This window comes from Peromyscus maniculatus, chromosome 5, assembly GCF_049852395.1.
Source record: "Peromyscus maniculatus bairdii isolate BWxNUB_F1_BW_parent chromosome 5, HU_Pman_BW_mat_3.1, whole genome shotgun sequence".
NCBI lineage: Eukaryota > Metazoa > Chordata > Mammalia > Rodentia > Cricetidae > Peromyscus > Peromyscus maniculatus.
Window position 1 is genome coordinate 26,983,115 of NC_134856.1, and position 26,934 is coordinate 27,010,048.

The following is a 26,934-nucleotide window of genomic DNA, read 5'->3' on the forward strand; positions in this document are numbered from 1 at the left end:
TGACTTAAACTATTTGATGGTAGTTACAACTGTGTAGATTTGAGTAAAATTATTTCTAGCCATAAAACTTCTCCCCGATAAAATACTCTTCTGCACACTGTACCCTGGACTCTAGGACATTTTATGTAGTTTGTCAGCTTTACTGTTTCCTACGCTACTGGTTTGTAACTGAAATCAACATTTTTTGAGTGTTATTTTAACAAACACTCCTTGATATTTGTGTAAGATCTGTGGGATTTGCATCCTGTGTAGGGTATGAGAAGCTCAGAGGTTAGTCAGGAGAATTTCTTGATGAGAAAGGACCACCATTTAAGGATGTCCAGAAACTTCCAGAGGCCATCTCATGATTTCCCTTAGCCGGCTGTTGCAGGATCACCAGGCCTGGCACTTGTGGTACAGTGTCCGCAACAATGGGTGTTTGCTGCCTCCTAAAGGGGGAGGGGGGGCCTTTGTCAGCACTAAATTTAGCGATGTGTTTGTCTCTGTTTTAACTCCTTTTAAATGACACATATGTAGTTACAAAAACATGAGAAAAGCCCATCGCCCTCAGGTGACCACTGTGCCGTGGGCTGGCATAGACCGATTCACCTTTATTTCTTTGGTTTGCTATGCCAGACAGTAATATTTGTATTTTTTTTTTCTTCAACTCTGTGCTCCATTTTGCAATGCCCTCAACAGTGGTTCCACTGTGCTGGGCCTCTGGCCTGGTCAAAAGCAGAGGTTTGGACTTAGCTGCATGTTGACGTAACTGTCAGCTCTATCGCGAATTGGACAAATGAGTTAGAAAAGTTGTTTTTCCATGTTTACCAATTCCCTTATCTGTAAAAGTATGGTGATGGGAGAATTAAGTGGGAAATTGAAGCGGTCGGCACTCAATGGCAGTGTTCTAAATATCTCATACAGACGTTCATCATAGCCTTTTCCCCCTGCAGACTATCATTTCCTTTCAGATGGACCAGACTACTAAATCTCCCCGCACCTCAGTTTTCCTACCAGTAAATAGAAATGGCAATAGTGTGATGATTATATTCATTGTCAATTTGATGACTTTTTAATCATCTAGGAGACACATCTCTAGGCATGTATTTGAGGGCATTTCCAGAGAATTTTTCCCTAAGACAACACTAAATGTGACTGGTACTATCCCACAGGCTGGATCTGAAGAAAAAGGCAGCCAGCTGTTTGACCAGTCTCTTGTGCTCTGCCACAGCAGTCCCAGCAGCTCTTACTGCTGGGAGTCACAGTAAGCCTTTTCCCTAAAGTTACTGCTTGTCACTTATTTTCACCATCACAATGAGAGAGTACTAACAATGCTATCAGCCCAGAGCTGTGCATGCAGTACCTGACTTAAAGGCTTGATTGTGCTACTGTTGGGAGGTAGGGGCACTATGGAACATGTGGCACCTTTCATCTTTGAAGAGTACATTGGGAGCCTCCCTGCCCCCAGTTCCTGTTTAGAAAGTGAGTGACTTTTCTCAAATACATATTTCTGCTATTACAGTCTGTTTCTCCTCTGGCCTAAAAGCCACAAGGACAAGTGACCATGGACAGTCCTCTGAAGTCAGGAGCCAAAATAAGCCTTTCCTTCATTGAAGTTGATTTCGCGGACATGTAGCTGAAAGTTTTCCTGTATCCTGCCTGGCCTGTGGTCAGGACAAATCTCTCTCATCTGCCAGTCCCACAGCCACTCAGACCCAAATAAATACACACAGGCTAATATTATTTTTAAACTATGGCCATGGCAGGCTTCTTGTTATCTAGTTCTTACATCTTAAATTAACCCATTTCTATAAATCTATACTTTGCCACATGGCTTGTGGCTTACCGGTACCTTTACATCTTCCTTCTCATGGCAGCGGCTGCAGCGTCTCCTCTGCTCATCTTTCTCCTTCCTCTCTATCTGTTTGGATTTTCCACCTGCCTCTAAGCTGCCTTGCCATAGGCCAAATGGCTTCATTTATCAGCCAATCAGAGCAACATATTTTCACAGTATATAGAAAAATATTCCCCCACTACTAACTGCCAGACATTCTACAGGACACAGAGAAATGACTGACAGACTCTAGGCCTGTGGGCTGAAAATGGATGCCCCAACATTGCAGAAGAACTTTAGGCGACTGTCCAGGCAGCCAGCTGTCTCTGTCATTCTAGAGTTTTGGAAGTTACTTACAATGCACTTCCTGTTTACTTAGATAATATTATATCCTTCATGAGGTCTTTGATGGAGTTGAAGACTAGATAGCTATAATTGTGGTTTTCTTTGGTTATGATAAGAGATAAGGTAGATATGAAACCTTAGACTCACAAATATAGGATAGATAGGCTATTTTCTTTGATTTTGTCAAATACAAATAGATCAGATATTATAACTGTAATTCTTCCTTGATATATGTAATTTTACTAGGTTAAAGTTAAAACCTTCCTTTTGTGTTTAGAAAGAAAAGGGAAAATGATGGGGGAATGTCTTTCTGTATGTTGTGAAAATAACTTGCTCTGATTGGTTGATAAATAAAGCTGTTTGGCCAATGGTGAGGCAGAATAAGGTTAGGCAGGGCATTCTAAAGAGAGAGAAAGGAAGGAAGAAGACAGAGCAGAGGAGACACTGCCAGCCGCCACCAGAAGAAGCAAGATGTAAAGATACCAGTAAGCCATGAACCATGTGGCAAAGTATAGATTTATAGAAATGACTTAATTTAAGATATAAGAACTAGATAATAAGAAGCCTGCCACGGTCATAGTTTAAAAATAATATTAGCCTGTGTGTGTTAATTTGGGTCTGAGTGGCTGTGGGACTGGTGCATGAGAGAGATTTGTCCTGACCGCAGGCCAGGCGGGATACAGGGAAACTTCCAGCTACACAGATACATTGTTTATTTCAGTTCCTATTACCCATAAGCATGTTCATATTTCAACCCCTAACCATACAGATCCTGAAAGGCAAGAGAAAAACAGTGTGAGCATACAGAGTGCGAGCAGACGAAGCAACCATCGGAACCAGATTCAGACATGCATAAATCAGAATGATCAAACAGGGAATTTAAAATAGTTGTGACTAATAGATTAAAGAATCTAGCGGAGAAAAATAAACTGGACATAAGCAAAGAAATAGGATTTCATGAAGCACTCAAGAGGAAATGCTACAAATAGAATACGAGCAATGAATGAAGACTGCCTTCGATGGGTCCATCCACAGACTAGCATGGTCAAGAACTAGGATCTGGGAGCTTGAAAATGTGTCAATTGGAAACTTTATAAAGTAAAATGAAACATAAAAAGATGATAAGGCAGAACAGAATATTCAAGATCCATGGGAACATTAACAAAATATGCTACATATAAGTTGTGGATTCCTAGAAGAAGAAAAGAATAAAAAAAATTGAAATAATAATGAGCCAAGATTAATGATGTCAAATCACAGATCCAGGAGCACGAGAGAACACTAAACAAGATAAAAATCAAATAAACTAACAAAAGCCAACAAAGACATCCCCACATGCAGCCATACCACATTCAAACTGCAGAAACGCACACCTAAAAGAACAGTTGGTGAGAGCCGCCAGTGCCTCTGTCATGGTTTCTCTCTCTCTTTTCTGTACAGTTCTAAAATGACTTGGCTCATGAATTGATATTCATATGGACCATCAAAGACCCAGCTAGCTACAATTTAATGCTTTGGGTCTATGGTTCCAGATTTTAAATTCTTAATGGAAATCTGACTGGCTTTCTCAACTTTGGGAGGCAATGGAGGTCACTGAGGAAGAGGCTAAAGAGAGGTTTTTCAGAATCAAGAGCCCACCCCAGTCTAAGTTAGGTGTGGAGGAGATGTAGATGAAGTACGAATGTGGTTCCCACTTACTCATCAGGAGCGGTTTGCAAGGCTCTTTTCTGAGGTCTGTGGGTGGACCAGGTAGTAGTGATATCTGCTCCCACCTGAGTCACTTGGAAGATAAAGGAGTGATTTGTTTAAGCAGTAGGTAGCACTCTTCTATTTTTTTCAGTCATCTTTCCATTGGATGGTGTTGCTTGAATACGAAAGTGCCCCCATGGACTCATGTGTTTGAACACTGGTCCCCAGCTGATGGTGCTGCCTGGGAGGATGTAGAACCTTTAAGAGGTGGAGTCTTGGTAGAGGAAGTGCTTTACTGGGGACAGGCTCTGAGTTTTACAGCTGGTCCCACTTGCTGTGTGCTCTGCTTCCTGTGTGGGGATGCAATGTGATGGGCTAGCTCCCTGCACCTACCCACATGGCTTCCCTGTCTGTGTCCATGTCTTCCTCACCACGATGTGTTGTGGGACATTTGTACACTGTGTGAAAATGTGTTGCTGTGATTGTTGTAATAAAAAGCTAAATGGCCAATAGCTAGGCAGGAGGTATAGGTGGGACTTCCTGGCACAGAAAGAACTCTGGGAAGAGGAAGAAGTGGAATTGCCAGCCAGCCAGGGAAGAAATAGGAGGTGCAAGATGGAAAAGAGGTAATGCCACATGATAGAATGTAGATTAATAGAAATGAGTTAATTTAAATTATGAGAGCTAGTTAGGAACAAGCCTAAGCTATAGGCCGAGCTTTCATAACTAATAAGAAGTCTCTGTGTCATTATTTGGGAGCTGGTTTGTGGGACAGAGAAAGACCTGTTAATATGATGGACTTTATTCCTCTGGAACCCTAAGCCAAAAGAAACCCTATCCCCCACAAGTTGATTGTTGGCAGGGTATTTCATCACAGCAACAGAAAAGAAACCAGGCCACAGGGACTGGAAACAATTTACTAAGGTGAACGTATTGCCTATTAACCAGGTTTATACACACACACACTCCCATTCCCAACAATTTCCAAGCATGCAACTCCCTGTACAAAAATGTACAGATTGTCATGCTGCAGGTCTCCAGAGCTACCCCATCCTGGATGACCTGAATTCACTGCTGTGGTTTGATTGTGTCCCCCAGACAACTTGTGTCAAGTGTGATGCTCTCAACCTACAGTCAGAATACATCCAAATAAAATCATTGTAAACTGAAAATATTGTGAAGTATTCTAGTCAGCTAAGAGTTACTATAACAAAATATCTGATGTAAACTAAGACAGAAGGTGTATTTGGCTCCCAGTTTGGGAGGTTCAGAGGTGTGGTGCCCATATCTGCCTGGCACTGGCAAAGGCAGCAGATGGCAGTCATGGGAGCACAGGTTGCTGGGAACATTCAGATTTCAAGGCAGGAAGCAGAGCAAGAGACTGGCTCCCACACTGTCCAACTAGGGTACCCCCCAATAACGTAAGGCCTTACCTCTTAACGGCCCACAGCATCTCCCGATGCCACCACCTGGGGGATTCAGCTGTTACTTAAGGACCTTCAGGGGACACTCATCCAGAGCACAGCAGGAAGTCAAGTGCATTTGATATAAACCACCAAGAACCACGCCTTGTCCTGGCCTACCTCTCCTGTGTTCAGGATTTACACCATATTTTTATATAATGTATTTATTTTTTATTTTATGAGCATTGGTGTTTGCCTACATGTATATCTAGGTGAAGATGTCGGATCCCCTGAAACTGGAGATCAGAAAGCTGTGAGCTGCCACATGGGTGCTGGGAATTGAACCTGGGTCCTCTGGAAAAGCAGGCAATGCTCTTAAATACAGAGCCATCTCTCCAGCTCCATGATCTACACACTATTAACAGAGCCACCTGTACATCTATGGCACTATTTACAATAGCCAGGGTACACAACCAGCACATGAGGTGTGCGCGTGCGTGCACGCACGCGCGCGCGCACACACACACACGCACACACACACACACACCTTCTCACACTTGTGGGACTAAGGGGTGAAAAACAGATGAAGTAAAAGGAGGCCTACCAGAGGTAGGGAAGGGAAAAGAGCTGGTGGGTGGGAGAAAAGGTCGTGGGCATGGAGGACTGTGACCAAAGTGCGTTACATGCACGTATGGAGTTGTTATGACAAGCCCTCTACTTTGCACAATTAATATGTGGTGATAAAAATTTGAAGCAGCAGTAGTGACAACTGAATCCGAATGTGTCACCTCTGACTCAGGTGGAATTGTGGATTAGTGTGACCACTGCTAGATGCTGAAGGACTCTGCTAAAGTGAACTCACCATGAACATAGCTCCTGTGAGGTCACTGTCCTCACACAAACAGAGCATGGGGGTTGATCCCAGCCCTGCAACGCTTAATAAACAAATGAATGAGAAGAATCGAATGTTTTAATCCAAGCGTTTAATCTGTAAGACTCTTAAAGGACCCATGCTCATTTTTTGCTCATATTTTTATCCGCATTCTTGGGCACTGGCATGTAGTATTGATTTGCATGGTCTGACTTCAGTATTTGGGAGTCTTCACTGAGACCTCCTTTGGGGGCTGGTGATGCGGCTCAGCAAGTTAAAGCGCCTGCTGTGAAAGCCTGGTGACCTGCGTTCGATCCCCAGAACCATTTACCCAAAGCCCATTTTTTAACAAAATCTTTTAAAATCCCATGGTCTGTTGAATACTGAAACCGAAGAGCAGTACAGTGGTGTGGGAACTTTTGAACTATCCTGAAGCTGGAAACTTAGAAGGCAAAGCAACCCGCATCGTCTGCAAGGAGAGGTGGGATGTTTTATCAGGCTGTGAGGGCTCTGGCCTATTACAGGAACAGGTTCCTTAGGAAAGGACGAGTTTGACTCTTACTGCTGTTCTCCCCTTCCCACTAGCCAATTCCCTTCTCCTCCTGCTCCCCGCCCTATGGAGGTGGAATCGAATGCTGCATTGTTCTTCTGTGCCAGCATGTCTCATTTAAGATAGTATCTCTGAGGTCCGACCATGCTGTGAATGGCAGAGTTCCCCTCTCTGCTGGCCTGAGTAGTGTTTCCTTACATATGTATCATTCATCTGTGGGGACATTTAAGCAGCTTCTACCTCTTGGTTATTATGAATAATGCTGTACTTGTGAATTAGTGTGGGATGTACAAATAAATACTTCTGTGAAACCCTATTTTCAGTTATTTTGGCTAAATTCCCAGAAGTAGGATTCTGGATTGTGTGGCAGTTCAACTTTAAAATTTTTTGAGAAATCTCTATGCTATATTGTAATGAGTCTTTTTCTGTACTGCCAGCCAGCTCCCAAATAATGACACAGAGACTTCTTATTAATTATGAAAGCTCAGCCTTAGCTTAGGTTGTTTTTTTTTTTTAAACTAGTTCTTATAACTTAAATTTACCCATTTCTATTCACCTACCTTCTCTCACGCACCGCCCACCCCGCTCCCTCCCTGTCTCCTCCTGTCTCTGGGCAGCCTCCATTTCTCCTCCTCTTCCTTTCTCTCCCGGAAATCCTGCCTCCCTCCTGCCCAGCTATGGACCATTCAGCTTTTTATTACACCAATCAGAGCAAATACATCTTCACACAGTGTACAAATACCCCACAACACTGTATTATGTAGCAAACGCACAATTTTTCACCCTCACCAATAGAACCCGCAGACACCAGGCTCACTACAGTTTTGACTGTTTCCTAACAGTTGGTGATTAAGCATATTCTCACATGCTTACTGCCATCGGAGTACTTTGGAGATGTGTGTATTCAGTGAAGTCTTAGCCATAGTGCTGTTTATTTTCTTGTTGAAGAGTTACACCTGTTCTTCATATATCCTCGACACTAGTCCTTCTTGACAGACAGCACAGGAACTTGCGTACTGTTGACTGTCTTCTTCATCAAGTTATCGGTCTCCTTATTCTAGAAATGGCGTTGTTGGCTAGAGATATGCCAAACATGTGGCATCATTATTTTACAACAGGAATCTGAGAAATCACACTACCTTAAAAAGAAGATTTATTGGGGTTGGAGAGATGTGGTTAAAATATCTGCTGCTCTTTCAGAGGACCTAGATTCGGCACCAAGGACTCACTTCGAGAGGCTAACAATGACCTATTATTCCAGCTTCAGGGGCATCCAACACCTTTCCTGACCTACACACACACACACACACACACACACACACACACACACACACACACACAAACGCGCGCGCGCGCGCACATGCGCGCGCAGTTGCACCCACCTAGAGGCCAGAGACTGTCATCAGGTGTCTTCCTCAGGTGTTCTCCACCTTTTGAAACTGTCTCTGGCTGAACCTGGGCTGCTCAGTTCGGCAGGACCAGCTGGCCCCAAGCCCCAGAGTCCCCCTGTCTCTGCCTCCCAGTACAGAGGTTACAGGTATGTGCTGCCACACGTAACTTTTTATGTGGGTGCTGGGGATCTGAACTCAGGGCTTCATGCTTTTGTGGCAAGTACTCTATCAGCAAAACCAGCTCTTTAGCTCTTAATCCTTGAAAAAAAAGAACAAAATATAAAAATCACGTGTTTCCCACTCAACATCAGTTAAGTATTAACTTCATAGCTAGCCTTCTGCCTTTTGTCCTAAACATAAATATATATGCATATACTCTTTACATAAACAGTGGAACCATAGTTTATGTACCATCTGTAATTCATTTTGGTTTTCAAGCAGTAAACATAACTAAAAATAATAATAAACTAAAAATAAAAATAACTAAAAATAAAGAAATTTTGGTTTTCAAGCAGTAAACATAACTAAAAATAAGGTTCAGTAAAGCAAAGCAAAAAAGAAAGAAAAAGTCTCCCTTTCCTGTTTCTCACAATGTTTTCAGTTTGCTTTTTTTTTTTCCTTTGCCTGCTCCTTCGTAGTTCATCTCTTTTATCTCCATCTATTCCTGTGGCTCATAGCTCCATGCATCCCATGACCAGGTACCTCACAGGCATTAAGAGCTACTGAAAAGAAAATATCCAAGGCACACAGCTGGTAGGCAGGAAGACATTAGTCCAACAATCAAGAGTTACATTGTATGACTGAAAGACTCCATTGGTTTCTGTGACCATATGTCTGCTGATTCAGAGAGGAGCCACACTCAGGCAGATATCTGACCCAGGCTATTCATGGGGAAGACACAGACTGGGCGAAGATGGAAGTCCTGTCTTCATGTAGGACACTCCCAACCCCCAACCCCGCCCCAGGAAATGTAGTCATCCTGGTCTTCCTTCCCTGAGCTTCCCTGGTCTCATCTTCCAACATGAGTGAGTTTCTGCCTTCAGAGAACACAGCTTGACATATCTAGTCTGTGGTGATAGACCCAGTGTAGCTGGAGAGCTTTCTCTCCGGGTCCAGCTAAGCCCCGGCAGTTCCTTAGCCCGCTTATAAAATAAACACACAGACTCTTACATTATTTAAACTGCTTGGCCATTAGCTCAGGCCTATCATTGTCTAGCTCTTACTCTTATATTCAGCCCATTTCTATTAATCTATACCTTGCCACGTGGCTTGTGGCTTACCGGCATCTTCACATGTTGCTGGCAGGGTCTCTCTCCCCCGTAGCCTTCCTGTTTCCCAGAATTCTCTTCTCTGCTTGTCCCACCTATACTTCCTGCCTAGCTACTGGCCAATCAGCATTTTATTTATACAGAGTGATATCCACAGCAACCCAGTGATTATCAGGTAGCATGGTGAGCAATGCGTGCATTGCTTTGGGGGAAAGGGCCTGCCAGAATCCTGGGTTCAGGCACAGACCTGTGGGTGGGTATGTATGGGTGCTTTGATGCTTAGTGTTATCGCTCCTTTTTGTTGGTGTTTTTACTGCTCCTTGGTCCTCCTCATGCCAGGCTTAGGGAGTGTATACTCTAGAGTCCCAGGTTAGTCATCATCTCAACTACAAACTCCTCGAGACTTTCCAGTTCCTGACCATTCCAGACACAGCCGGTCCAGGGAATGTCTTCCCAGGAAGCTTGTGGTCAAGCCAGCTTATGGAAAACGACCTTGACTAGTTCCATTTCAAAGATGCACAATGCACATGAAATATCAAAAGTTCTGGGAAGTTCTATAGCTAAGAATGTTTCTCCCAATTTGTTCTAAACTTTCCTCACCGTGGAACCTTTTAGGTAAATGCCTATTCACACTTCTTTAAACTGACCAGTTCCCTTCAGAGAAGCCTGGTCAAAGCTCACCCTCCAAAGGCTCCCTTACTTCAGATGGCTGGCACGCCCCCTGCTGTCCAGCGTGCCATGGGCATTATGTAAGCTATTTTCACCCTCTAACAAAAACACATGTTCATGTTCCTGTACTCTTGATTAGATTCTTGGTTACGTTTACCATGCTGTAATAGGAAATCACAGTTCACTGTAGTCTGATTTAAAAAAAAACAATGGGTTTTTCAATTTTCAAAAATTATTTGTTTCAATTATTTTGTGTGTGTGTGTGAGTTCATGAATGTGAACAGGGTACATACTCCACAAGAGTGTGTATGGAGGTTAAAAGACAGTTTTGTGGAGTCAGTTCTCTTCTTCCACCTTTATGTGGGTTCTGGGAATCGAACGCAGGTCACCAGGCTTTCACAGCAGGCGCTTTAACTTGCTGAGCCGCATCACCAGCCCCCAAAGGAGGTTTTAGTGAAGACTCCCAAATACTGAAGTCAGACCATGCAAATCAATACTAGATGCCAGTGCCCAAGAATGCGGATAAAAATATGAGCAAAAAATGAGCATGGGTCCTTTAAGAGTCTTACAGACTAAACGATTGGATTAAAACATTCGATTCTTCTCATTCATTTGTTTATTAAGCGTTGCAGGGCTGGGATCAACCTCCATGCTCTGTTTGTGTGAGGACAGTGACCTCACAGGAGCTATGTTCATGGTGAGTTCACTTTAGCAGAGTCCTTCAGCATCTAGCAGTGGTCACACTAATCCACAATTCCACCTGAGTCAGAGGTGACACATTCGGATTCAGTTGTCACTACTGCTGCTTCAAATTTTTATCACCACATATTAATTGTGCAAAGTAGAGGGCTTGTCGTAACAACTTCATAAGTGCATGTAACGCACTTTGGTCACAGTCCTCCATGCCCACGACCTTTTCTCCCACCCACTAGCTCTTTCTCCTTTCCTATCAATAATATGTTGTTTTGACTTTGGCACAGTGGCTGTGCCTTAATCTACTGCTTTTTCAGCCACCAATTAAGACTCCACAGTTACCGGCCTGCTTTTCTGGCAGTTGCCTGGCTGCTCAGCCTGGCAGGAATTCTGTTCCAAGGCACTGGCTCTGCTGCTTCTGCTAAAGGTAACTTTACCTAAATCTCTATCATTCTATTTATAAATAAGACTTGAGATTCAAAGGCTGGGGTGAAAACCTGCTAGCTCAGAGAGGTTGAGTGGCACCTAGCTAAACAAAAAACAAACTGCTCCACTCCAAATCCCTCCCTCCTATTTCCTGTGTCTCTCATCTCTCCCAGATGCCCTCTGATGCTCTAGGGTTACTTTCTGTTAACTAGATGCTAACCCAGCCTCCTGACCCAAAGTTAATTTTATTTAGTTAATGCAAATGCAAACTCAGGGCTTACAGTGTGATTGAATATCCCCCAACACTTTTATTTCATCTTTTTTTCACCCCTAAATCCCATAAGTGAGAGAAGATGTGTGTGTTTGTGTTTGTGAGACTAGCTTGACATGGAGATATACAGATCCATCCATTTTCCCAAAAAAGACACTTTTATTTATGGCTCAATGTGCACACCTCATGTGCTGGCTGTGTACCTCGGCTATTGTAAGCAGTGTGCAGATGTGCAAGTGATTTGATTTTTTTGGGTAGAGAGTTGGATCAATACTAGGTCTAATCTAGTTTTTTGAGGAAGCTTCGTACTGATTTCCATACAGCTTGTGCAAATTTACACTCCCCCCAACAATGTGTGAAGGCTCTCCTCTCCTCGTCCTTGCCAGCATTATTTGTTGGCTTATTTTCTTGTTAGTAGCCAATTAAAGTACGATAGAATTCCAATTTTGCTTAACTTGCATTTCCCTAATGTCTAAAATTGCTGAACATTTTTTATGAATTTATTGGCTATTTGTATTTCTTCATTTGAAAGGGGTCTATTTGGGTCGTTTGAACATTTATTGACTGGGTTATTTGCTCTAGTGTTTTAATTTTGTGAGTTCTTCACGTGCTTTATTAATCCTTGTTGGATGAGAAACTGGCACAGATTTCCTCCTCTCCTGTAGGCTCCTCACTCTGCTAACTGCTTCTTTTGCTGCACTGTTTTTTTGTTTTATTTTCTTTTTTGTTTTTTAGTTTAAAACACCCCCATTTGTGCAGTCTTATTATTATTTCCTCAGCCACTGGACTCCTATTCAAATGACCTCGACTCTGCCTGTGTCTTGTAGTGTTTCCAGCATGTTCTCTCAGTTTCAGACTTTTAGGTCCTACATTAAAGTCCTTGATCCATTTTGACTTGATTTTTGTACAAGGTGAGATTTTTACACAGAGACCTAGCCTCATTCATCTGCACACCAACACCCAGTTTCCCAGCATCGCTTAGAAGAGGCGGTCCTTTTTCCAGTATGTATTTCCTCTTCTCTTCTCAAAACCAGATGGTTGGAGCTATAAGAGTTTATTTCTGAGTCCCTCAAACACATCTCCAGCCCAAATGTCACCACTTTGGGTGGATGTAATTGTTAAAATGATATCTTGATCATTTCTAGGAGGGAAAAAAGAAATAAAAGAATTATAGAGAACACGATAGGGACAATAAAGTGACTTATAGGGTGATTTATTTGGAAAGATCTTGGTTTATTCCATATTTGTTTATAGACTGCCATGTAATTTGAGAAGAAAATCTGAAAATATTTTCTACAAATACTCTTTCACAGTTTGCCTTGTTTACTATCCCATTTTAGAACAATGCATATTGCTAGCAGCATTTTCCAACAAAACCACCGTTTTGTTTGTACAAACCAAGGCTCAAGGGCACACACAGCTGCTCCCTGACCCCACATGGTTGACGAGAGCCGGGCAATCTGCTCTCTTCCCTTTCTTTCACGTCTTCCCTCCATCTTATTGTCTCATCTGGATTTCTCCAAGAGGCCTTTCCCCAGGAGAAGCAGCAGCCTGGACCACAGTCTACCGACTTTCCTGGAACAAAGGTCCTGATGTTCCAGATTTCAACATTTGGAGAAAACCCTTGAGGGGTTATGCAGTATTTGCCAACACTTTCAGAAAATACACAGGCAGTGTGGCAGCCTCAGTTCAAAAGTTCTAAAATCCTGTCCCCAGAACACCATCCCCAGTGTTCAAAGATGGATTCCGTCTGATCAATGACATTAAAATGCACAGGCTCTAGAGATGAGTACAAACAGCTTGCTCTTGGAGAGGACCTGAGTTCTATTCCCCACACCCTTGTCAGACAGTCACTTATACCTCCAGCTCCAGGGCCTCCAATGCCCTCTTCCGGCCTCCACTGGCAACTGCACACATGTGGCTTACATACATGTGCATACACACAAATAAAAATTAAAAATGCATTTTTTAAATGCAGATTCCTGGGTTTGCCTGGGACTCAGTTTCTGAAGTCAGGGAAGGCAGCTTTTCTTCTGGAACACAGCTTCTCGGCACCACTGCAGTCACCTGAGGCAGAACCAGGCTTAGGAAGAACTGAGGGGTGGCTTGGCCAGACGCTAAGAACTGAGCAATGCTGCTCCAGGAGTGGACAAAGTAAAGGACAAACAAAACTTCGATTTCATTCTGATTTGCCGAAGAATTGTTGGTGGAGCTGGAGAAGTGTGGCCAGGCAAACACTAACGGTGTAGAGAGCAATTATGCAGGAAGGATTCCTGAGTCCAGGGCTGAATTCTGTGGTTTCTCAGCATTTGCTGTGATTCTCAACCTGGCAATTCTGTACAATGCTCAGGACTTGGCTTTTTAACGGTAACCCTCTGGGCTGACTGTATCAGAACCTGAGGTTGTATGCCGGGTTCCTTGTTATTTTAACAGTCCAGAATGGCTGTCCTGTCACCCGACCAGCAGGCATACGACTGCTCTGTGACTCACGGACACTGTTGAGTCTCCTGTTGTTGACATCACAAACAGCTAATGTTCTTTTCCCAGCTCTATGAGGTTAGGTCCTCAGGGACTATTCTTTCATCTTCAGCTCCTATCTCCTAAGCCACCATCTTTCAGATTTACATTATTTACATAGATAGTATCAATAGGCAAGTAATTTTGCCCAGTGCTTTCTTGCCATAATTATGAAGCAGTATTTTTCTTAGTCCAACAGCTAGAAGTTGGATGACTTACAAGTGAGTGAAAATCCATGTGTTTGGAATGGAGGCAGTATTTGTGGAATTTTTGACCTGTTGCCTGGTAACTGTACCTAAGACAGTTAAGCTCCCCTCTGTGACCTGTCAGATTTCAGAAGCTTGGTTGCCCGGTCGGTCGATAGCTTCTTACTACTAGAAGGAGATGAGCGCTTCACTATGCCCAGGGCTTGAAAAGCTGCAACTCATAGCAGCCCTCTCCTAGACATGTCCCACTTCTTCTACCTGGCTCCAGAAATCCTGCTCCCCTTCAGCCCTCTCACTTCTAAAGAGTTCGAGCTGATCAGACGCAAGGCCCGAGAACTGTGGCAGGAGGAGACGCGGTGGACCGCTTCTTCGGTGACAACCTACTCAGGCAGTTACCGGCTAAAGCAACTGGATGAAGCCACCTGCAGCCGACTGGCCCAAAGACCAGGCCAGCAGCAGTCTGAGTACAAACGGTAAGATCCCGAGACAGGTGCCATTAGAAAGGGGTGCTGGAGAGATGGGGAGACTTCAAAGATGTTAACCGTCTGCTTCCTGTGTTCATGTCACTTACCAGCACGGCTCCAATCCAAAATGGTATATAACAACTTATTACTGGAAGATATGAATATGAGAGTTTGACTAACATAGATATTTCTATTTTGCGAACTTGTCTATTATTACATTTATTGTGTGCGTGTGTGTGTGTGTGTGTGTGTGTGTGTGTGTGTGTGTGTGGTCACGTGGGAAGGTCAGAGGACAACTCCCGGGATCAGTTCTCTCCTTCCATCTGGTGAGTGTCTGGAATCAAACCCTGGTTATTGGGCTTGTTATCCTTGGAGCCATCTTGCTGCCCCTCCCCCTCTTTTAGACTGGGTCTCTTGTATCCCAGACTCCCTCAAACTCACTCTGTTGCCCAGAGCAACCGTAAACTCAGGATCTTCCACCTCTTTAGTACAGGAAACACAGGCATGAGCCAGCACACCCAGATTACACGTGTGGTACTGGGCATCAAACTGTAGACCTGACAACCCGACTCACATCCTTGGGCCTGAAATGTGGCTTCTGAGAATCTCTTTTGTTTCCTGTAATCCTTCCTTTTGGGGAAAGGCTAGCAAACCCACCAAGGGTGCACACCAGGACTTAAGGGTGCTCACAAGAGCTGAGGCCCAAAGGTATTCCCAAGGGCTTATTGGGACCCCAGGCCCTGTGGTAGGCCAAAGTCAAAAATTAATGCCAATTCAATTCTGCAGCAACAGATATGAGCACCCGACTCAGGGAAAGGAGGTCTCACCAGCAGGTCCTGATGAAGAGGGTTTGGCATAGTAAGGGCTTCTGGAAAGAGCTAAGGCAAGCTTCCCCGTGGTGGGAATAGGAAAAACACACCATTCCGAGGAAAGCATGTGCCCCTGGGCAAAGATGCCTGAAAACGCTGCATGCCAGAAGCCTATAGGTAGCTCAGTGCACATGAGCAGAAAGTGTAAGTCTGGACTCCGAAAAACTCCAGGGCTAATTATGAAATCTGTCTCTTTTGGTGTTATTTAGCAAATATCCAAATTCTGGAAACGTCTTTGAAAATACCTTGGATTATTGGCTCCAATTCCTGATGCAGTATTTGAATAACCCATGTATGGCTCTACTAAACGGCAGTTATGGGGCTGGAGAGATGGTTTAACTCTTAGGAGCACTGGCTGCTCTTGCAGAGAACCAGAGTTCAGTTCCCAGAATATGCATGTTGGGTAGCTTAGAAGTAGCTGTAACTCCAGCTTTAGGAGAGATGATGCCTTCTGGCCTTGCATCTCTCTCTCTCTCTCTCTCTCTCTCTCTCTCTCTCTCTCTCTCTCTCTCTCTCTCTCTCTCTCTGAAATCACGTGCATTATCCCACCTTCCCCAGCTCTCTGTAAGAGCTCTCAAGCCTGTCCCCATTTCAGTCAGCTTTGGCGGTTCCTCTGCGAAGTCTCAGGCTGTTGGCGAGATCCTTGGCCAGGTACGGGATCTTGATATGTTACTGAGATCCGCTCTAAAAACACATGGATCCAAAGAGACCCATACAACAAACTTGTTATTGTTTAATATGTTTAATAGACCTTAAAATGTGGTGAAAATGCACATAACTTTGAATTTGTTTCTCATTGTGTGATTCATCCCAGTTAGGAAGCCCAGAACATTGAAAACCACAGAAGGGCACATGCTTATGACATTTATCTGGGTGTGTTTGGAATCTCAGACACTTCAATATACTTACTGCACAGCTACTGTCCCGTTAGAGGCTAAAATGCAGCAATGAGAGCGAAGAGCAGGTCGAGCTTGGTTGCAAAGTACCGACGGCATGCTTTATTGCTTTTGTTTTTAATCTTTCTCTTTGCTAATTTTAGTCCAGAGGAGAAATGTCTTCTAAAGTTCCAAGCAAAAGCTGTTTAATTAAAAATTTTGCGAAACTGTAGTGTGTGGTGATATTGTGTTCTCCAAAATATCGTGTACCTTAATAAACTTATCTGGGGTCAGAGAACAGAACAGTCACTAGATATAGAGGCCAGAAAAGGATGGCACTCACACCTTTAATCCTAGCATTCCAGAGGCAGAGATCTGCCTGGATCTCTGTGAGTTCAAAGGCACACTGAAAACAGCTAAGTGTGGTGACAAGAGCCTTTAATCCCAGGAAGTGAGCACAGAAAGCAGAAAGGTATATAAAGGGTGAAAACCAGGAACTAGAGGCTGGTTAAGCTTTTAGGCTTTTGAGCAACAGTTCAGCTGAGATCTATTTGAATGAGGACTCAGAGGCTTCCAGTCTGAGGAAACAGGATCAGCTGAGGAACTGGGGAGGTGAGGTAGCTGTGGCTTGTTTTGCTTCTCTGATCTTCCAGCATTCACCCTAATACCTGGCTCCAGGTTTGTTTTTATTAATAAGACTTTCTAAGATTCATGCTACATCTGGCGGCCAACGTTCGTGGTACAAATTCATGAAAAAGCTGCTTGCCTGTGGCCTTGTGGGCCCCAGCTCAGGCCTGAGCTACACTCGGCTGGTTGTGGTGGCACACGCCAGTAAGATTTACTGAAGGAGGCAGAGGCAGGAGGATCTCGAGCTTGAGGCCGACCTAGGAGGCTTGCTCAGGAGAAGCTTCGGCCAGGCTGAGCCAGAAACAGTGGTGGGACCATGGAGGCAGAGACTGCTGCTCCGAGTTGCTGGCTCCTTCTCATCATGTTGGTGACTGCAATGATGCTGCTACCTGGGACGAAGAGTTTACTGCTTCTTGTTCAGAGAAGAATTGCCAGGACCATCGTGTTACAAGAAAGCATCGGCAAAGGTCAGTTTGGAAAAGTTTGGCAAGACAAATGGTGGGGAGAAATTGCTGTGAAGATACTCTCTTCTAGGGAAGAACGTTCATGGTTCCAAGAGACAGACATTTATCAGACTGTAATTCCTCCAAACCACAGAGGAGGCGCGCACACACACACACACACACACACACACACACACACACACACACACACACACACAGTCTGCAGGGAACTATGACCATGACTAACAGCAAATTTGGAATCTTCAAAAGGAAGCCGGGACTCCACAAAGATGATTCCACATGGACTATGGTAAAGCCATTAAGCTAATTAACACCACGGAAAGATTGACTTTGCACTACAAACTACTCAGGACAATTTTGAGATGGCTAGCTGAGATGATCCAGCCTGACAGACTACTTGAACAAGGACTTGAAACAAGCCCTGCACCTTCTCATTATGCAGCGACTGGACAAATGATACAGGACTTGACAATTAACCCAAAAATTTTCTTTTCAGGATTCCCTAAAGATGCCTTCACCTCCCAGAAAGCAGGAAGTCATTTTAAGAAAATGATGCCCACATTCCCAAGATGTGGGATGGGAGGTTTTTGGTTGTTTAATGAATTATGGATATTGTTGTTGTTTATGATGGTTGGTTACAAGCTGTTAATTGTTAATGGTCAGGGAAAAAGCTGAACAAGGAGATTAGATTCAGAGTTTTTGTTTAGAAAAAAGAAAGAAGAGAATAAAGATAAGAGGTAGATCATTGAATCTATTCTGAGAAAAAAGATAAAGGAATAATAGAATGAATAGATCATTGAATCTACTCTAAAAAGAAAAAAGGGAAGACATAAAAATGACAAAAGGTAGATTATTGAATCTCTTATGAAAAGAAAAAAGAGAGAATATGGATGTGATAAGATAAAAAGGTCAATTTTTAAATCTACTTTTAAAAAGGAACTACTTGTTTTAAATAGGATAAGTAATGACAATTTTTTTTCTGAATTTGTCAAATGTTAATGGACTGGACATTGTTATATATTAATGGAATTTTTTGTCTGAATCTGTCAATTGTTAATGGACTAGACATCGTTAATGTAATTCTTGACTGTATATATTGTATATACTTTTTGGATATAGTTCTTCTTGTATTAGTTATAAGCTTTTTAAAATTTTAGACAAAAGAAGACAGCAGAAAGTTGTAAAAATATTCCATAGAAACCAAAGGAAGAAAAAAGAGATCCAAATGGTTTTTTACAAAAGTTTTTTTGTGGTGGTAGTATGTTCCTCAAAATATTGTGCACCCTAATAAACTTATCTGGGGTCAGAGAACAGAACAGTCACTAGATATAGAGGCCAGAAAATGGTGGCACACACGCCTCTAATCCTAGCATTCCAGAGGCAGAGATCCACTTGGATCTCTGAGTTCAAGGCCACACTGGAAACAGCCAGGCATGGTGACTCATGCCTTTAATCCCAGGAAGTGATGGCAGAAAGCAGAAAGGTATATAAGGGGTGAAAACCAGGAACTAGAGCCGGTTAAGCTTTTAGGCTTTTGAGCAACAAACAGTTCAGCTGAGAACCATGTGGGTGAGGACACAGAAGCTTTCAGTCTGAAGAAACAGGATCAGCTGAGGAACTGGGGAGGTGAGGTAGCTGTGGCTTGTTTTGCTTCTCTGATCTTCCAGCATTCACCCTAATACCTGGCTCCAGGTTTGTTTTCATTAATAAGACATTTTAAGATTCGTGCTACAGTAGGGAGACATTTTTTATGATACTAAAAAGTCTTCTTCCATGTAAAGACTGTACAAATGCAGGAGCACAGCATGGTCACAGGGACTGTTTATGGGGCAGTGAGGGCATCCGAATAAAAATGGAAATGGTCATTTAAAATGCAGTAAGCCAGGGAAATCCTGCCCTAGAACACGACACTTTACATTGGCACTGTTCATCCTGTGTTTGCAATGACATCCTGAACCACACCAATTGTTCTCAGTTAGCCTAACTGTCAACTTGCCTCAGTTTACTGTCATCTGGCAGGAAAGTCTCAAGGGAGGAAATACCCAGGTCAGACTGTGGGCATGCGTGTGAGGAACTGACTTATCAGCTGACGTGGGAAGGCATGATCCTGTGAGTGAGTCACACCATGAGGCAGCAGGTGTGACGTTCCTTCATAGTTACACTCCAGGTCCCTGTTCTGAGTTCCGGCCCCGATTTCTCTTAATGATGGATGGACTATGAAGTAAGTGTAAAATGCAGTAAAACCCTTTCATCCCGGGAGATCCTTTTGGTCGGAGTGCTTTATCCGGGCAACAGAATGAAATTAGCATACGGCACAAGAAGAAGAAACCTGGGGGAAGCCTCGATCACTTCACTCTAAAGCAGTTTTAATTCATAAAATTCCTAATGTACAAAAACTGCGCGCGTGCTGGGGGTCGGAGATGCACAATAAGGGACGTGTACTGGTACGAGGTTAGGGTCAATCCTTGTTGCCCACCAAGATTAGAATGGGGGAGCATTGCACTTTGGAGCTGCTGAGACAGTGGCACTCTGCGCCACTAGGATTTGCTGTGCAGCCGTGGGGTGAAAACAGGGCCTTGCCTCCCCTCCGCGAGACAGGTGCTCCCTGAGGAGCTACAATCCCAGCCCTCAGCACACACTTTGAAGTCTTGAAGCTCTACTTGCTCACTCATCAAATACTTATTTAGGTCCTACTATGTTTAAGGTCTGAAATTTGATACACCGGTTCTAAAAACTCATGGTCCCTCCAAGAGCTTCTCATCAGGTGAGGGAAAAGTCACCAGGGAGACCTGAGCCATTGGGGTGCTGGAGGACCTGTTGTTTAAGCAAAGTGGGCGACAGTCAGTGTCCTACAAAGTGAAACAGTCTGATTGTGTTACTTCCGAAGCACATTCTTAGGTATTTGCTCAGGAGCACGAAAACTTAGTCCACACCCATACAAAACCAACGCAGAATCTTTATGATACTTTTCTTTATCATGGACACAGATTGGAGGAACCAATAGGTAAACAGACAAACTATGCTATATTTATACAATAGAGTATTATCCAGTGATTAAAAACAAAAAAGATATGAGGTACCAGGCTGTGAAAAGCTGAGGATGAGTCTTAGATCCATATTTTTATGAAAAGATGTAGGAAGTTACACATTGTATATTGCAAACACTGTATACACACACACACACACACACACACACACACACACACACACACACACACACACACACACACTATACAGATCACTGTTTCCAGAGGATGGGCCAGCGTTGAACAGATGAAGCACGCTGATGTTTCAGGTCTGTGGAGTTCTTCTGTGTGATGCCATACTGGTGAATACAAGACGTTAAATGTTTGTCAAAACATACAGCACTTCATAGCATAAAGAGTGAACTTTATGCAGATTGAGAAAACATTCAGGGGTTTGAGAAGCTAAAAATAGGATAAAGAGACCGAGAACTACGGCTCTGTGAGATGAGCTCACTGGCATGTGATAAAGGCTGAGGTCAGTGGGAGGGGGCTGTAAAGATAAAGGAGCTGGGCATAAGCAGGTTTTATGACTGGCAAAGTTGTTTCCCACTCGATTTGAGCAATATTTCTGAAACTATTATATGCAGAAGCTAGAACTGAACAATTCAGCAAATGGGTGATAGGTGGTGGAAGCCAAGGTTTTTATTGGAACAGGAAGTAAATGATAAGGAGTAGAGTCTAGAAATGACCCCTGTCATAATGATCAAAATTAGATACTTGCTTAGTGTAGATGATAACTTACTTAGAGATAACGATATGTGGAAATAGTTATGTGTATGTGTCTATATACAGGTTACTGTATATTTCCTCATTCTCTGCTCAGTCCATGTCAGTGGAGACCTTTACACAAAAGGACCTTGAAGCAATGTTTTGCAAGTGCAGAGATATCAAGGGCCCTGATATTGGTTTCTGCTAAGTTTTCTCCAATACAAAGGAATCAGATTTATTTAGAGAAACACAGACTCAACCAGGTGGTAGATACAATGAGCAGGGAGTGCCAGAAAATGTTAAAATGCCAAGAGGTGAAACAGCAGTGGTGGGGGGCAAATGATGGTTAAAGCTGAAAGGTACTGAGGGAAAATAAACAGATATTACTGCATCATAACCCAGTGTACCAAATAAACATCCATGAGTCCATACTGGAGTAAATAACAGTTGAATTGTAGTAGGGAAAGGACAGATTTCCCATACAGAAGAACGGCAGCCATCGGCTAATGCAAATAGCTTCTTCAGCAGCAGTTGCTACTGTGATAGTTTTTCTGCACCTGAACAGGGAGACTGATATTTGAATTTAAAAGCTTAATACCACTTATGTTAGCAGTCCCCTAAAATGAAATTTGTGAGTAAAAATTTCATAATATGTACAAGACCCACATAAAGAAAACTAAAATTCTGATACAAGAAATCATAGTATAACAAACCAATACAGATATTCCCTGTTTATGGTTAAGAAGACTAAATAGCATCAAAATGTTCTTCCCAACTCAGTGTGTGACCTGGCTTGTTTCCTGTTCCTGTGATGAAACACCCTGACAAGAGCAACGTGGAAGAGACAAGGTTCCCTTGGCTCATGGGTCCACGTTTGAGTTCATCACTATGGGAAATCAGGGCAACAGGGACTTGAAGCAGCTGGTCCCACCCACGGTTGAGAGCAGAGAGAGAGCACAGGCATGCTTGCGTGCTAGTGCTCAGTCCAGGATCCCCAAGCCTGGGGAGTGGGGCGCCTACAGTGGGCACAGCTAGCATGATGAAGACAGTTCCCCAAGCCAGGCCCATGGGCCATACTGATCCAGACAGCCCCTCATTAAGATGCTATTCCAGAAGATTCTAGATGATACCACATTGACAAAACTAATCATCACAATGTGTGAGTTCAATGCAAACCCAATTAAAGTCCCAGCAAGTAATTTTGTGAGCACCAAAAACTGGGTCCAGTGTTTAACTGGAGAGACAAACAGGAGGAACTGTTAGTTATTTAGCTGCGTTGTGTTCTTACCCTGCAAGGAAGTGTCACGAAACACGACAGAATCCGCTTATAAGAGTTTATTAGAAATACAGGGATAGAGAGTGCGCAGGCCTGTGGGAGAGACACGTGCGTAGAGAAGAGGAAGAGGAGAGAAGAGAGAACTGGGAATATGGCGCTCCGCTTTAAAAACCGGCTGGGGGCGTGGCCAGGACACGTCACTACTCCACGCATGTGCGTAGATCACATGGTCACGTAGCGCGCTTACATAGCCATGTAACGTCACGGATTCTGGTCACGCGAGATGCCTTGGCCGGAACTTGCTAGGCGGAGATGTCCGGGTCCGCCGGGTATCCTGGCTATGAGAGACGCTTTGACCCGGAAATGGCTAGGCAGAAGTGTCCGCCTGGTAAATGGGACCGTGGGGGGCATGTTGTAAACCCTTCAAGAACCACCAGCAGATTGTAGAGGAAAGGTTGGGGCACTAACAATGCTTGTCTGTGAGTACAGTACATGGCACTGGTGAACAAACAGACAGACAGACACTTGGGACAGAACAGAGCCCAGAAATAAGTGCACATAAAATATCATTTGTTAATATTTGGCAAAAAGCAAAGTTATCCTTTCAAAGCATGTTGGATCAATTGGACTCCTATGTGTGTTGGGTAGGGGGATCTAGACACAGACAAAAATTAACTCAAAATGGATAATGCTCTAGTGCAAAATGCAAAACTATAAGAGTTCCAGGAGATTAAAGCCTAGATGGCCTTGTGATTTGGAGGGCACAGAATCAAAGATTTGGTAAAATTGGACTTCATTAAAATTTTTTTAAATTATTTCTTTCTTTAAAATTTTTTAGATTATAATAGTGTCATCATTTCCTCCTTTCATTTCTGCCCTCTGAACCTTCCCATATACCCCTCCTTCATGACCTCTTTTCTCATTAGTTGTTGTTTTATACACACACACACACACACACACACATCTCTCTCTCTCTCTCTCTCTCTCTCTCTCTCTCTCTCTCTCTCTCTCTCCCTCTCCCTCTCCCTCTCCCTCTCCTCTCCTCTCCTCTCCTCTCCTCTCCTTAAATACCTACATACAACCTGCTCAGTCTGTACATATGTGTGTGTACACACATATTTATGTTTTCTGGGCTGACCATTTGGTAGCGGCTAGCAAACTGGTGTACTCTTCCTTGGGGAAGACAATCTCTCCCACTCTCAGCATCCTTAGTTGCCTGTAGTTCTTTGTGTAGGATTGAGGCATCCTGGGCTTCTCCCTGTCCCCTGACCTCCCTCTTCTGGTTCAGATTAGCCTGTCTATTGTTGTCCTTGTTCAGCTCACTTTCAGGCATCACATTGGTGAGACTTATGGGTGTGGCTTCCGACATTCCTAGGAGATGCAACCTCTCAGCAAACTCCCTGTTCCTCTGGCTCTCACAATCTTTCTGCCCCCTCTTGAGCTTTAGGTGTGGGAGTTGTATTGCAGATGTATCCACTGAGACAGGGCGCCACAACTCTCCATTTGTTTGGTTGTCGTTTTCTGTAATGATCTCTGTTTTTGCAAAGAGAAGTCTCCTTGACGTTAGGCAAAGACTGCACTCACCTGTGGGGACGAGGACAAACATTTAGAATGCAGCTAGGGATTCTGCTGGTGTAGTAAAGTGGCGGCCGCAGGTTCTCCTCCAAGATCCATGACTTCACCAGCCCTGGGCAGTTGGCTGGGTTTCTAGTCCCAGGTTGATTTCCCTCTTGTTCACTGTGTTTTCAGTCTGATTAGAGAGCTGTTGGTTACTCCCAAGGTGTGTGTGCCACTGCCGCACAACTAAAGGCTATTGTGCCATGCTGGTTCTTGTTCATTAAGTTTTAAATTTCTGAAAAATGCAATGCCAAGAGAATGAGAAAACAAGTAACAGATAGGGAGAAAATAGTTGAAAAGTCCTTTTTTGGTAAGTATTCTGATTAATATACCCAAGATTCAGAAAGAGCTCTTGTAATGAAAAGAATAAACTATTTGATTTTAAAATGGGCCCAAGACTAACAGATATCTCATCAAAGAAGATGTACACATGCTTCACTTCTATGCTATCAAGGAAATATAATTAAAACAACAATTAAATTTCACTACTCACCTGTTGGAACGACAAAAATCTGGGCTGAAGAAATGATTCGAGTTAATAGGACTCGGTGTACAACTACGAGAACCAGAGTTCCCATCCCAGCACCCATGCATGTATGCATCTGAGGCAGGTGGAGACAGAAGATCTCTGAGGCTTGCTGGCTTCTAGCCTAGCTGAGAAAGTACAGGCCTTAGGTTCAGGGAGAGATCCTGCTTCAAAGGAATAAGTGGAGAGTGGCAGAAAAAGAAACATGATGCTTTTTCTGGCCTTAGGGTACACAAACAGACATAAGCACTCATACTCACACATGCTCATACAATCACACATACACATAAATAAAACTTTTTTAAAAAAAGAATGATCAAAATCCAATAATGTTGGTGAAAGCATGGAACAGCTGGAACTTTCATTCACAAAAATACAAAACAGCCACCTGGAAGACGATTTGGCAATTTCTTGGAAAACCAAACTATATTGTTATTTAACAATTGTCTTCTTTGGTATTAATCCAGAGGAATTGAAAAATTATGTCCATATAAAAATCCATATAAATTCTTTATGGTAGCTTTATTCATAACCACCAAAACTTGGTAGGAATGAAATTGTCTTCTCACTGGTCAGTGGTTAAACTGTGGCACACACATACAACAAAATGATATTCAGTGGTGAAAAGCAATGACTTATCAAGGTATGAGAAGACATGAAGAATTTATACATATTACTAACTGAAAACAATCTGAAACAGCTATGTGCTCTGTGTAGCCAACTAAATGACATTTGGAAAAGACAAAAGAAATCTATGAGGACAGTGACTATATCAGGGAACTCCATGGGTTTGTTGAAAGGGGGAAGGATAAAGAGTTGATAAATAAAGGGGCTATTTTAGGACAGTATATCATATTACATTTGATATGATGTAATTACATTGATTTCATATCATAATGTGATATGAAAATATTACATATGATACTATTATGAGGGATGTGGATATTGTACAGGTGGCCAAACCCATGGGCTGCTCACTTCAGCTATGGACTTTGGTGTCCGTTCTCACAAGTGTGCCGCTCTGCTGAGGAATGAAGGGATGGGGAACTGTGAATGCACTAGAGAGCACTGCCTCCTCAGCTGCTTTCTGAGTGCTGCTATCGATCGAATGCTCTGACCAAGGCACCTCAAGAGACAGAGGGTTTGCTTACTCTGGTTCGCAGTTACGATGCGGGAGTCAGGTGGCAACTGGTCCCGCCCGCTGCGTTCACAATCAGTGTAGAGAGGAACAAATGCATGCTGGTGCTCAGCTCCCTTCACCGTTTACGTAGTTCAGGGTCCCAGCCAGGGAACTGTGCTGCCACAATCGGTGGGTCATCCCACCTCCGTTCCCACTCCCACCCCTCCCGTCCACTCCTGTCCACTCCTGTTCAGAAAACTATAAATTACTGAGGGAAAATAGACAACTTCTATGTATGTGGATAGATAAACCATGTTCATGGATTGGGAGACTGAATGTTGAAAAGCAGTGTCATTCTCTCCTAATTTATAGACCCAGTGCAATTCTGATAGCTTCTTTGGTTTAGAATTTGATGAGGCAATTCTAAAGCTTAACATGAAAACAAAAAGTGTTGTGATCCAGCCAAGATATTCTTAGGAAAGAATCAACTATTAGAGTTTACTCTACAGATAGCAAACACCGCTGTAGCTTAGGGGGCTACAATGAAGCCCAGTAAATAAACCGGGATAGTAGTATGGCACAAAGATAGAGCAACAGGTCAATGGAATGGAGGAAAACAGGGGCTGGAGAGATGGATCAGCAGTTAAGAGCATGTATTGCTCTTGCAGAGGACCTGAATTCAGTTCCTAACACCTCCTAACTGAGGATCTTCCTGAAACTCTGCCTCCAGGGAACCTCCCACGTCTCAAGTCCTCCACAGGCACGGCATGCACACATACACATGTAGGTAGAGTTTTCCGCCTTGCCCACAGTCAGGACAAATCTTTGTCACCCGCCAGTCCCATAGCTGCTCCGACCCAACCAAGTAAAAACAGAGACTTATATTGCATACAAACGGTATGGCCGTGGCAGGCTTCTTGCTAACTGTTTTTATAGCTTAAATTAACCATTTCCATAAATCTATACCTTGCCATGTGGCTGGTGGCTTACCGGCGTCTTCACATGCTGCTGGTCATGGCGGCGGCTGCAGTGTCTCTCCGCCTCAGCCTTCTGCTTCCCAGAATTCTCCTCTCTCCTTGTCCCACCTACTTCCTGCCTGGCCACTGGCCAATCAGTGTTTTATTTATTGACCAATCAGAGCAATTTGACATACAGACCATCCCACAGCACTTCCCCTTTCTTTTTTTTAAAAGGAAGGTTTTAACTTTTACACATCTCCAAAGTCAGCTTGGTATATTTGGGAATTTGGG

General features: G+C 43.4%; 1 protein-coding gene across 1 annotated transcript in view; it reads left to right on the top strand.

Annotated features, from left to right (window-relative positions):
• Positions 1-13,961: 13,961 nt before the first annotated feature.
• C5H4orf51 (chromosome 5 C4orf51 homolog) overlaps positions 13,962-26,934 on the top strand; it is a 36,501-nt gene continuing 23,528 nt past the window's right edge. Inside the window, exon 1 of the mRNA XM_006971727.3 lies at positions 13,962-14,585. Within this exon, the coding sequence (XP_006971789.1) occupies positions 14,353-14,585 (233 nt within the window). The 5' untranslated portion in view covers positions 13,962-14,352. The remainder of the gene's footprint in view (positions 14,586-26,934) is intronic.